The sequence below is a fragment of the Capsicum annuum genome, chromosome 8, assembly GCF_002878395.1.
Source record: "Capsicum annuum cultivar UCD-10X-F1 chromosome 8, UCD10Xv1.1, whole genome shotgun sequence".
NCBI classification, from domain to species: domain Eukaryota; kingdom Viridiplantae; phylum Streptophyta; class Magnoliopsida; order Solanales; family Solanaceae; genus Capsicum; species Capsicum annuum.
In genome coordinates, this window is record NC_061118.1 from 131,948,266 (window position 1) to 131,960,827 (window position 12,562).

Below are 12,562 nucleotides of genomic sequence, written 5' to 3' on the forward strand. Positions count from 1 at the left end.
AGAGTATAGGAACTGCTACTAACGACTCTGCCTATCTGACGGGGAACCCACCATCCCTACATTCGCTCAGTGCTAAATCCTACTCCCAACTGAAAGACGCTAAGATACTAGACAATTCTGAGTTTAACTGACTGGTATTTAACTATTCTGAAGTGCTCATAGTATATTCTGAAGACTGTTCTATAATGTACTGAGACTAGACTAAATAAACAGCTATGGATTTTGGGTATTCAATACCCCCAGGACTCAAAACAATTATAGTAAAATAACACTAATACTTGGAGATCAAAACATGAAGGCTCTTAGTAATTAAATCACTCTTGTAGGTATTTTATCAAACACTTGTAGTTCATGGTTTAGAACAATCATAGGAATGTGATGGAATTTGTAGGAATAGCATGAATTCATCATAATAGAATTAAATTATGGTTTAATTCAGTAAATAATAGTATTAAAACATGGAAGATTGAATAATAACAATAAATTCATGGTAACATGGTATAAAATCAATAGTACATGGAGATTCATGGATGAAATTATAATTTAAAACATGATAACTTAAAAAGATCACAATTTAATAATTTAAAAGGGTTACTTGGACTCCATGGATGAAAGGGATCTATGGATGAATATCTAACATACTTGGGTTAATGAATTTGAAGAGATAAATAGAGAGTTCTTGAGAAATTGCCTTGAATTTGAGAGCTAGGGTTTCTTGTTCTAGAAAGAGAAATTGTTTATTGTGAGAGAAATTAAAATAATGATGTCTACTCAGAGTGTTTAGGGGTTAAATTTTGTGTTTTAGGTTAATTAGGGCCGTGAAAAAAGACCCAAATACCCTTAAACAAATTTAAAAATGGAAGCTGAAAATTGACCATCTCAATTTTTGGCCTTGGCGCGCCAAGCCACTGGAATTGGGACAACTGGAACCTGGACAGATGGCGCGACATGCTAACATCACGGTAAGCCTGTGGATGCCATTTTGGCCAACTCCGCGATGCACCATGATCTCGGAGGCCCACTGTAAATTAACAAATGAGAAATTAGCCTACTCCGTGATACGCCATTATCGTGGAGTCACACTGGTAATTGACAATTGTCATTTATGCTAGCTCCGCGACACTCTAAGGTTTAAAATGATGGTGTTTTACGACTGAAACTTAAAATCTCCATAACTTCTTACCCGGTTATCGAATTTGGGTGAATTTTATATCGTTGGAAAGCTAATTGAATTTCCTACACAATGGCAGGCTCTAAACTGAAGAATAACAAGTGTTTAAAAATTTTATACATGAATACTCATGTATTGAGACTTGGATAATGTTAGGGAAATACGGGGTCTTACAGCTTTAAGGGAAAATAGCGTAAAGTTTTTGAGGCTATCTTTTTACCCTTTTTATTTTTTGTCTCCCCGCTATGTGCATCTAATTTCCATATAGACGCACCACAAATTTTGCAAGAATCAAGTAAGCTATCCTCCTTCCAATGTAACATGCAATCGTTAGTACAAACATCAATCTTGTTGTAAGAAAGCCCAAGCTCTCGAATTATCTTCTTTGCCTCATAATACAAATTTGGCAAACTAGCTCCATCAGGCAACAACTCCTCTTTTAATATTTTCAATAGCATGGTAAATGACTCATTTCTCCAATGACCCATACTTTTGATGTGAAGAAATTTAATCAAAGATAAAAGCTTTGAAGACTTTGAGTATTGATACAATGGCTGCTCGAAATCCTCCAGAAGGTTATAAAACTTTCCAGCTTCAGCATTTGGATCCTCCTCTAGTTTATCATCAAAACCAGTGTGTGTATCTCCTCCACCTTCAGCATTAGGATATAAATCTCTTAATATTTCTTCTACTTTATCTTCATCTTCACTCTCAAAATCATCTGCTTCATCCTCATCCTCATCCTCATCTTCAAAGTCTGATAGTAGCTCACCTAACTGTTCCCCATGGTGAAACCAAAAGGTATAATTTTCAATTATTCCATGGACTTTCAAATGCATCTCAATCATTTTACGAGTTCCTAATGTTGTATTACAATACATGTAACACGGACACCGTATTTCACATTCTTCTTCTTTTCCATGAAAAGCATAATTCACAAACTTTTTCACCCCATCTAAGTAGATTTTGTCGGTCCGATTATGAAGAGAAAGTTGCATCCATTACTTACTAGGAGCCATAACCTTGGAGAATACATAACAATTAGATCAATAAAATATAAAGGATAAGACAAATAATTAGAACTATATTACGACCTCAGGTATTTTCAACTTTAAACATAGTATGACCTCCTCCTCAGATTAGAACTATATTATTTTTGTGAAATTTATGGACATTATTTGAAACTATCGGCTTACTATCCAAACAAGTATATAATCATCACAAACCAACAAAATTTAAACATCTCAGATAAAGTCGCTACTGCAACAACAATAACAACATCCCCAGCTCAGGTTGCTACAAATAGTGAAATTTAACATTAAAACAACAAAGACAACACAAAAAATAAACTACCATCTCAAGGAAAAACTCCAACTCAACAAGCCAAAACACTAAATAACAGTGACAAAAATACAAATCGGACTGAAAGACGAGAATAGACTGAGAAAGTAATACTTGATGATAAAAAAATTATTTAAATAAAAATTGAACTGAAAGATGAGAAGTATGGATTGAAAGTTTGTCTTTCTTTATTTGTTTTCTTAACTTTATACTAGTTTTTTATTTGGAGGTCTGGGATGACCAATATTCAGAATAATTTCATGTCTGGACAGACATCTCATATATGAAAAGCTAATAATGATATTGGCCTTTTTAGATGATTATGAAAAACAATGATTGTTATATGGAAAGACCTCCCGGTACGCAATCACTACACTGTGATACATTTTTGTTGATTGAAGGTTGTAGAGGAAACAAACTATCATCTAACTAAAACCTTTAAACAATGATTGTTACATGAAAAGACCTTCTGGTACGCAACCACCGTACTGTAGATGCCATTTTTTATGATTGAAGGTTGTAAAAAATGTGAAAGTCAGTTTTGTTAAAACCTTTTTCTCATACTGTCAAGTTTTGTCAGTTGACCATAAAGTCATTGGAAGTGGATTGGCTCCTACCAGTGTCCTCCACCCATCTTGGCTATTTTGGATATTCGAATGAAATATTATAAAACGACATGGTAAATTGTTTATAGTAATATGTTCTGGTCAACCTATGCCATTTGATTCAGCAAATGATCCAGCTTACGCCCTACGTTGTGATTTTGAGAAAGTGAAGTAAAAATTTCACATTGGCCTTCTGACGTTTACAAAAATCACAGAGCAGCCATCCGGTACCACCACAAGGCTCATACAAGATTCCTGCCTCAACCTTTCAATTGAAAATGGGATAGGTAAAGAGTTTGACAGTTCTAAAAGAGTCCAGATAGAAACACATTACAAGTGGTAGTTTCCTCTCTTACTGAGGCTACTATTTATTTCTAAGTGGTAGTGTTGAGATATAGAGACAAGAGAAAATAAGGGAAACCTGTGCATTCTCTCATGGGATTTTGATTTACTTTTTACTGCAAAATTACTTTACCATGATTTACTAGTTTTAGTGTGGATACAACGTGAATACTTCGTAACGATTCTCTAAATTTCTTTGGTATATCATTAGTATGGAGAATATGCTCAGTACTGTAGTTAGGAAACAGACTTCTATTGGACCATTTCTTTTTAAAAATAATTTGTTGATACTTCAGGAAAATCTTAAAAGGAAGCCTTGGAGTAACTAGTAAAGTTGCTTCCATGTGACAAAGAGGTCGGTATACAAGTTGTGAAGAAATAGAACATCTACACAATAATATTACTCTCTGAAAATAAATGGCCAGTCAGCTATATTGTTAGAAAACTTATTTTTGCACCAGAATTTAACTAAGAAACAAAAAGGCCTCCACCTATACAAAACCATTTCCTACTCTATGCAACTTTCATATTTTTTTACTTCTAAGTACCCACATAGGAGCCACATTTTATGCTCTACATCTTCTTTTCCTTTTTCTGAATGTCCAACTAAATACCACATCCTAAACTGTAGCTAGGAATGATAACTGTAGCCCAAAAAGGTATAACACCGGCCACACAATCATGTTGTAACCTGGCAATGCAATAATAAGTAGTTCACACAAACAACCACAACAATAACATACACAATATAATCGCACAAACTTGGGCTAGGGAGGTTAGAGTGTACGTAGACCTTACCCATACCTTAGAGGTAGAGCAGTTTCCTATAGACCCCTGGCTAAAGAAAAAAAATAGCTAAGATATGCTATCTTTCTTTTCTTCAAATTTTCAACTGTAAGGATGATCCCCCTTGCCACAAACTAGGTGAAAGAGTGTATGTTCCTCGGAGCTCTGGGAATCCATACTGATAGATGATAGCAATCTCTGGTATCTCTTCTTAATAACCTGTAGTAGGAGGACTTTACCAAAATATTCCACGGAATCCCTTTTTTCATTCCTTATCCAAATATCTTGGTATGATAATGTAATGTATTTCTATTTGGACCCTTTTAGAAATGTCTAACTCTTTACCTGTCCTATTTTCAATTAAAAGGTTGAGGCAGGAATCTTGTGTGAGCCTTGTGATGGTACCGGATGACTGCTTTGTGATTTTTGTAAAGGTCAGAAGACCAATGTGAAATCTGAGACTAACTACTCTTAGCCTTTTAATCGAAAATAAATCATTATAGGTGGAAATTGAAAAACAAGCAAAATTTTGACATTAATACAACAATTCAGTAGCCTATAAATGGAAAAGAGCAACTCGACCGATTGGAAAGTAAGACATACCTGGAATTCCTCAATTTAGGCTAGAGCTGCGAGAAAAACTATCTCTCGTTGAGAATAGGCAGACCTAATCGCTGGAAATTGAAAAATAAGAAAAATTTTGAAATTAATATCGCAATTTAGCAGCCTATGAATGAAAAATAGCAACTCGATCGATTGAAAAGTGAGGCATACCTGAAATTTCTCGATTTAGGTTAGAGCTGCGAGAAAAACTATCTCTCGTTGAGATTAGTCAGAGCTGATCAGTGAAAATTGAAAAATAAGAAAATTTTTGATATTAATACAAAAATTCAGTAGCCTATTAATGAAAAACAGCAACATTGATCTATTGGAAAGTGAGGCATACCTTGAAATTCCTCGATTTAGGGTAGAGCTGCGAGAAAAATTCTCTCTCATTGAGATCACGGAGAGCAGATCGATCGACGAAAATTGGAAAAGTGGGAGTGATTACTAGCTCTAGGGTTTAATTAGCGATGAGTTTAATTTTAAGAAAAGGAATGTTTTTAAATTTTTTACTTTCAACGTATAGAGAATTGCCGCGTTAATTTTTGATAAAAGAACAAAAAAAAAATTCCGCTCATGCCTTCAATTGTATATTATTTGAGACCATATACTAAATTTTTTTGGGATCATATTTAGTATCTTCACAATAAAGTACATAAATAAGGACCAAAATATAATCTTACCTCAATACCTATACTTTTAGAGACGTAATTATCAGCTCTTCCCAATATGTTGGTCATAAATAAAGCTTTTTCTTGTAGTGTATGTAGTTATTGCTGGTACTGCAAAAGTTTTATATTTTCTTTGATTCAGTTTTTTGTAGTGAAAAGTCAGGGCAATCTGCCAACACAACATTATGTTCTTGGGTTGTACATTTTGTATTTGGTAATAAAGTATTGAGAAAAGACATCTTTTCCCCCCTGAACTTGTCCTCCAAACTCACTTTAGCACTTAAACTTAACTTCTATTTATTTACCCCCTTAAATCTTTAAAGTGTATTATTTTCACCCCTTAAGCTGACGTGAAATTTTTTTTTTAAAAAAAAGGTACGTTATTTTATTTAAAAACTGATATGGCCCCACTTTTTAATATATATATATATATATATATTAATAATTTTTTTTATATTAAAATCACCTTTTTCATCTTCTTAATACCCTTCACACCCATTTCTTCATCTTCTTCATACCCCCTACCACCAAATCCATCACCTCCACTCCACCCCGCCCCAATTTCTCATCTTTCAACTACCATATCTGTCACCTCCACCCCACCCCTATCGTTTAAGGTGAAAAGGAGAAAAGAAGAAAATGATAGGTGAGGTGGATGAAATTTAATGGTGGGTGGATTTGAGAGGATAAGTTCTGATACCTGTAAAATGTGTTGTTGATGATAAAATGCTGAATTAGGATTTTAATTTTTTTGACTTTGATGACTTTGAGCTATTAAGAAGATAAAGTGCTGAATTGGGTTTTTGATTCTTGAAATTTTAATGGCTTTGAGCTATTAAGAAGATGAACAAATTGATACTTTACAGTTTTTTTGTGGATGCAAAATTTGTTGATAAAATGCTGAATTGCATTTTTTATTCTTGAAACTTTGATTGTTTTGAGCTATAAGGGAGATGAAAAATTGGTACTTTTCAGTTTTTTTTTGGATGCATGAGTTGCTGATGATAAAATGCTGGAATGGGTATATGATTCTTGTGACTTTGAGCTATTAAGAAGATGAAAATTTGATGACTTTGAGCGGTTAAAAAGATGAAGAAATAATTTTTTTCTAACGCGGGTCAGCTTTGCCTAGTGTTGTGTGATTGCCACCGTTAGTTGTTCTTTGCCTTCAATTGTATGTATGGATTCAATGGTGAATTTGATTTTCTGATTCTTGTGAATTTTATGGCTTTGAATAATCTATTAAACCAGCACGTGAATTATGTTGTTTGATTGACAAATTTAATTGGTTCTTATCTGAATTGGGGTTTCTCTTTTGCTAAGTAAACAACAACAATGGCTAGTGGTAATATGCTTTAAATTTGAAGAAGACAGAAAATGGAGGAGAGGGGAAAGGTGGGGTGGTTTGATGAAGATAGAAAAAGGGGGTGCTGTGTTGCAGGGTAGGGGGTGGGGTGGGTGGGGTGTGAAAAAGAAAGAAAATGGGGGTGGGGGTGTCTTTTTTATTTAATATATATATTTATATAAATAAAATAGTAAATACATATTTTTTATTTTTTTTAAAATATATATATAAAAATAATATGTGGGGGATTAATTGTTTTTTTTATAGAAAAATCGAACTTCTTACGTGGCAATGACGTGGTATTGATATGGCGTTGATGTGTAAGAGAGTGTAACACACTCTCCGTTGTGAGATTGGTATTCAGTTTTAAGGGGTGAAAATAATACATTTTAAAGATGTTAAGAGGGGTAAATAAACGAAAGTTAAGTTTAAGTGATAAAGTGAATTTGGAGGACAAGTTAAAAAAAAAATGATATATTTTCTCTAAAGTATTTTATTTACCAATAGAAAAGCAGAGGCACCAGCTATATCCTTCTTTAATAAAAGAGAGTTTTATACAACTACAAAATATTAAAGACTTACGCATCTTTTTCAAGGTACTCCCTCTAGTACATATTAAGAAAATTTATGGAGTAATGCACACCCCTTATTCTAAAACATAATTTAAACTATATTTTTCATTATTATTCTTTCGATAATTTCTAAACTATTCTTAAAAGTAGAAATAGTTGTAAATATGACTTTGTAAGTAGTGTAATTTATGACTTAAATGTAATGTTATACTTCCTTCGTCTCAAATTGAGATGACACATTGATTAAGAAAAATAATTAATAACATGACTAGTTTACCATAGTACCCTTATTAAAGTTTTCATTTTAATTTGAAGAAAAAGTAATTAATGCAAAGGATAAAACATGAGAAAAAAAAGTATCTCTTCTTGATTAATGAAAAAAGATAAGTAAAATGAGAAATCAAATTAAAAAATTGGGACGAGTAATTTGAGACTGGAGGAGTAGGAGTTAATAAAGGCAAAAAAAAAGGAAAAAAATCTCAACAATTTTCTTGAACTTTCAACAATTTACTTATTTTAACAAAGAAATTTTTTTTAAAAATTCACTTAATTAATGTGGACTAAAGGCCGAGGGTATTTATTAAGAGTAGGTTAAAAATCAGTGTTTATATTCTAGAAATGAATAGTTGCTTAAGAGATATGTCAAAATTAAAATATCACTTGTTTGGAAATAAAGATAACATGGTACCAACTGATGCACATACTTCGTGATGTGTTGGAAATTATTTAAAAAATCACATTAATATGTCGGCAATAATTTATTGTGCTTTTGGTTGCTTTCTTTCCAAACCTTCACTACATCTCTTAAAAATAAAAACTTTACAGAAATCAAGAAACTATACAACTAGCTAGTTTTCTCATATGATGTTTTGCCCGTCCTTTTATTCCTTTTTTAAACTCGGAGTCAACTAGCTAGTTTTCTCATATGATGCTTTGCCTTTCCTTTCCTTTTTTTATTTAAAATTGAAAGTAGGGAAAGGAAAAATAGAAATCATAAAGTAAGGAATTAAACACTACAAATAAAATGAAGTTCAACTATAATCAACCAACCAACTGAGCTAGGAGTTGAGTTGGTTGGGAGGGAATGAGGTTGCGTGAAATTTTAGGTGAAACATGATGTGTACGTAACTACTAACTAAAACTGATCAGTTAAAATCCAAATGATCTAGCTATGGGGATGTTGTAAAAAAATAAACAATCAATAGTTTTTCTTTTTTTTTTTACAAAATAATCAATAGCTAGGGGGGCCGGGCCAGACATAAGAACAGCAGCGTAACAACTATTGTACCGGGGTGGATGGCTCGTGTTTTGATCTGAATTCTAATATTTTCAATGTGAAACATAATTGATATACTAATATTACGACATAGTAAATTTAAATCTATAATTCTGATATAATGATATGGAACATAATTGATATACTAATATTACGACAAATAGTAAATTTAAATCTATAATTCTGATATAATGATGAACTCAATATGAAAAACTTTAAATATTGAATTCATAAAACTTAAATCCTGAATCCGCCTTTATTTATTTATACTTCAAATTAATTTCTCATGGAATTGCATTAGGGGTGTGCAAAAAACAGTTCAATCGATAAATCGAATTGATAAATATATTATTGGTTTATTGGTATCAAGTTATCAAGTAAAAAAAAAATTTAACGGTTTTGTAAAAAAATTTTGGGCTATCGGTTCGGTTTTTGGTTTTAAAGTTTTGGTTAATCGTTAAACCAATAACCTCATAAGATTATATTAAAATTATGTTTTTATTCGTACTTGTATAATTGTGGCTTTAGATTTTAAATACATACCATATTGTCTTTTGTATTTTATAGTTGTTGTCTTAATTCTTATATTTTTTGTAGACTTTCTAGTGAAGGTAGTGTAAAATAAATAAAATAAGAGAAAGTAAAGAAAAATTAGAGGAGAATTTTCTTATTGGTTAAATCGAATCGATAAAGACTAAAATTTGATTAACCGAAAATCGATAACGAATATCTCATTGGTTCGATTATCATATCTATAAATCGAAAATCGATAAATCAAATCAATAATACACAAAATCAAACTGAACCAACCGATGCGGGCCTGCATTGCATGCATGAGCTTGAGGTTTTTGCGGTGTGAACGTGTCAAAAGAGTTGGTGCAAGAGGGCATGCATTTAATACCCAATGAATAAATAGACACCAAATTAGTTGGGGATTTTTCACCTATACATATCTCACTTCTTGCACCTCCCAAAACATGTCCACAATCAAAAACTAGGAAAAAAAAAAGAGGGAATATTCTAAGAGGCAATGGAGAGAGTTACTAGGTTTTTTGTTACCGTTTTGATAGTGCTGACTACTGTACTAGGAAAACAAATGTATATTGTTAATGGAGACAGCCCCTATGCTTGTTGGGGTGGATGTTACAATAAATGTATACTAGTGAATATGCGAGCACGTGTACAACAGACGAATCCTTGTTACCTGCGGTGTCTAAGCAAGTGCATTCCTCGTTCTACTTCTGAATACCAGGATTATTGCAGCATTGGTTGTTCCTTGGAGCTCTGTATTCCTACTCGCTATGGTATAATGTCTTTTTTCGTTTTTTTCTTTTTCTTTTTGGTTTCCTATTTGGTGGTCGATATGGCCTGTTTTAAGGCCCAATACTAATTCAGATTTGTGTTGGGAAGTCTCGCTTTAGAGGTAAAACATTCGCCATTATTCCTTGCTAGGACTCGGATGGAGGATCCGTTACTTACCACTCTATCACCATGACGGTTATGATTCAAAATTCTTTTCTTATATAGTCACTCAACTAATAGTTATTATCTCAGAAAGTCACTTTCTTTGTTTGAAGAAAACTAGAATAAAAAAGGTGATTTTCTGAAATAAGTTACTTAATGTTGGACGATCATCTAAGAAATAAACCCTTATAATTCACTTACATTTGCACATACTTGGTTGCGTTAGACTCTCACATTGTCGTTACGAGATCGGGTACAAATTGTCTCGTTATAAAACTTTGGATCATTCTCACATTATGATCTAGCCTTTCTCAAATTGAGTTAAGTTCAATTTCCATTTTCTTGTAGGGGTCTAATTAAGTCGGTCCATCCCTATTCTTTGTGTCCAATGTTGGACCCATTGTTTAATTTCACACCTGAAAATGCATGCAAGGTCTTCAAAGAATCTCACATTGATTGAGGATCGTATGAATTGTTAACGTTTCTCATTAGATGACATTGGGCAATTTTCGCTTCGTGTTCATGCATTTTTAAAGTTTAATTTAGTCCATTTTTCAAATAGTTATAGTCTAAATGGACCATTTTTTAAATGTGAAGAATAATGTTTAATTAGTGAAAAAGAAAGGAACATGTTGGAAATTTATATTGTTTGTGAAATTAGCATTGTTGGCGATCCATGCATTAGGGTAATTATGAACTTATGCGTACAATTTGATTTTGACCATTTGATGGCAATATATTTTGAAATTAAACATGGTGGAAGAAAATGGAACCCTCTTTTTAATGTCCTTGACTTTCTTTTGTGTTGCATTTTTTGTTCAAAAATCAAGTAATATATACAATACTTGGAATCTAATTTATTTATTTACTGGTTTGGGCAGATGCGGGTGCAGATCTGGATGCATGCTTCGGCAGTTGTGGAAATATTTGTAGGGCTAATTAGTAGTAATATTTTATTTCCATAATGTGTTTTGCCACTAGATAGAATTTCTAGCCTCACTTTTTTTCTTTTTTGGTATGTAATAAATAAATGGTTCTTTATCCTTTGCCGTTCGGTGTGTAACTGAAATATTTGATAGCTGTATTTTTTTTACATCCCTTGTTGTCCTTTTCCTCTTTTTCTATGTTTCAATTCCCACGTCAGTTACTTAATGGAAAAGAGCAACTGATATCGTGAGGAATTTTGTTGGGAAAAAAAGGCTGAATAGTTAATGCATTGTCAACTTAGACAATCTAATTAAGTTTATTTCAATTGAAAATACCAACTCCTAATAAAGAGTTTTAATTAGATATTTCTCATTCAAATTTTGAAAAAATATTTGTGCATGCTTTGATCATTTTATCTGTTAAATGATTTAACTAACTACATAAAATATATCATCTCGTTTAATTATTCAAATTCAAATAAAAAATGTCTGAACTTTTACAGTTTATTGATGTGAATACATATGATTAAAGGAAATGAAGTATCTATCTGATTAACTTAGTTATCTAATACATCGATGAATGAAAACACAAAAAAAAATCAAAATTTAAATTAGAAGTGTCTTTTGGATTCAACATATTATCACGAATTGATATATTCAATTGAAATATGATTTAATTTGAGTATTTAAATAAAATAGCCACAAATGGATTATGTATTAAGCCACAAAAAATTGTAAAAATTTATACATTAGTATTACAGTTTGACATATGATGGCAGGGTATTTAATATTTTTATCAATTACAATATTTTACTATACAAATAAATTTAGTAATATTTACAAAACAAACTTGGTTTACCCAATGGCATTAATGTTCATCTAATCATATCTTGCCTTGTAGCCAAATGACAAATTCAAAATCTAAATGTGGTAGGTTTATTATTGGGAGAGTTAATTAATGAAGACTATTCGAGAGCAAATAATGTTTGGCTAATAAAGGTAGTAGTTAGAGCTACCAGTAAATGAAGTTGAAAAAGAGAAATCTCACGTTTCATCTGTTCGCCAAATATTGTTCCTACTTGACAACATGCATGTGTACGTTTGCCAACTCATCATAGAGGTATATATATATACTAGTTTAGGATATGTGTTTTGCACGTGTATAAAGCGCATTAAATATATATATATATATATTATAATTATGTATATGTTATATTATTAATTAAAAAAACTTTTTAAAAGAAACATAAATTTATAAGATAAAAAATATACTTAAAAGGACAACATGATGATCTAAAATAACATGATAATATACTCTAAAATGACTTTGATATTTAGACTAAACCTAAACAAAATCTACATGACCAAGCTTATTTAATTTTTGAAAGCGGGATGTTAATTGTAGTTTTTTTAGGAAAAGTATGAACTTAGTGACACATAATAGAAAGCAGTATACATAT

At 31.9% G+C, this 12,562-nt stretch overlaps 1 protein-coding gene across 1 annotated transcript; it reads left to right on the plus strand.

The window, feature by feature from the left end:
- The first annotated feature begins 9,658 nt into the window (after nucleotides 1-9,658).
- On the plus strand, nucleotides 9,659-11,481 carry LOC107839086. Its single transcript, XM_016682435.2, has 2 exons — nucleotides 9,659-10,016; nucleotides 11,058-11,481. Exons 1-2 carry the CDS (start codon nucleotides 9,743-9,745, stop codon nucleotides 11,117-11,119), a joined length of 336 nt encoding a protein of 111 aa, XP_016537921.2. The 5' UTR covers nucleotides 9,659-9,742; the 3' UTR covers nucleotides 11,120-11,481.
- Nucleotides 11,482-12,562: the final 1,081 nt, after the last annotated feature.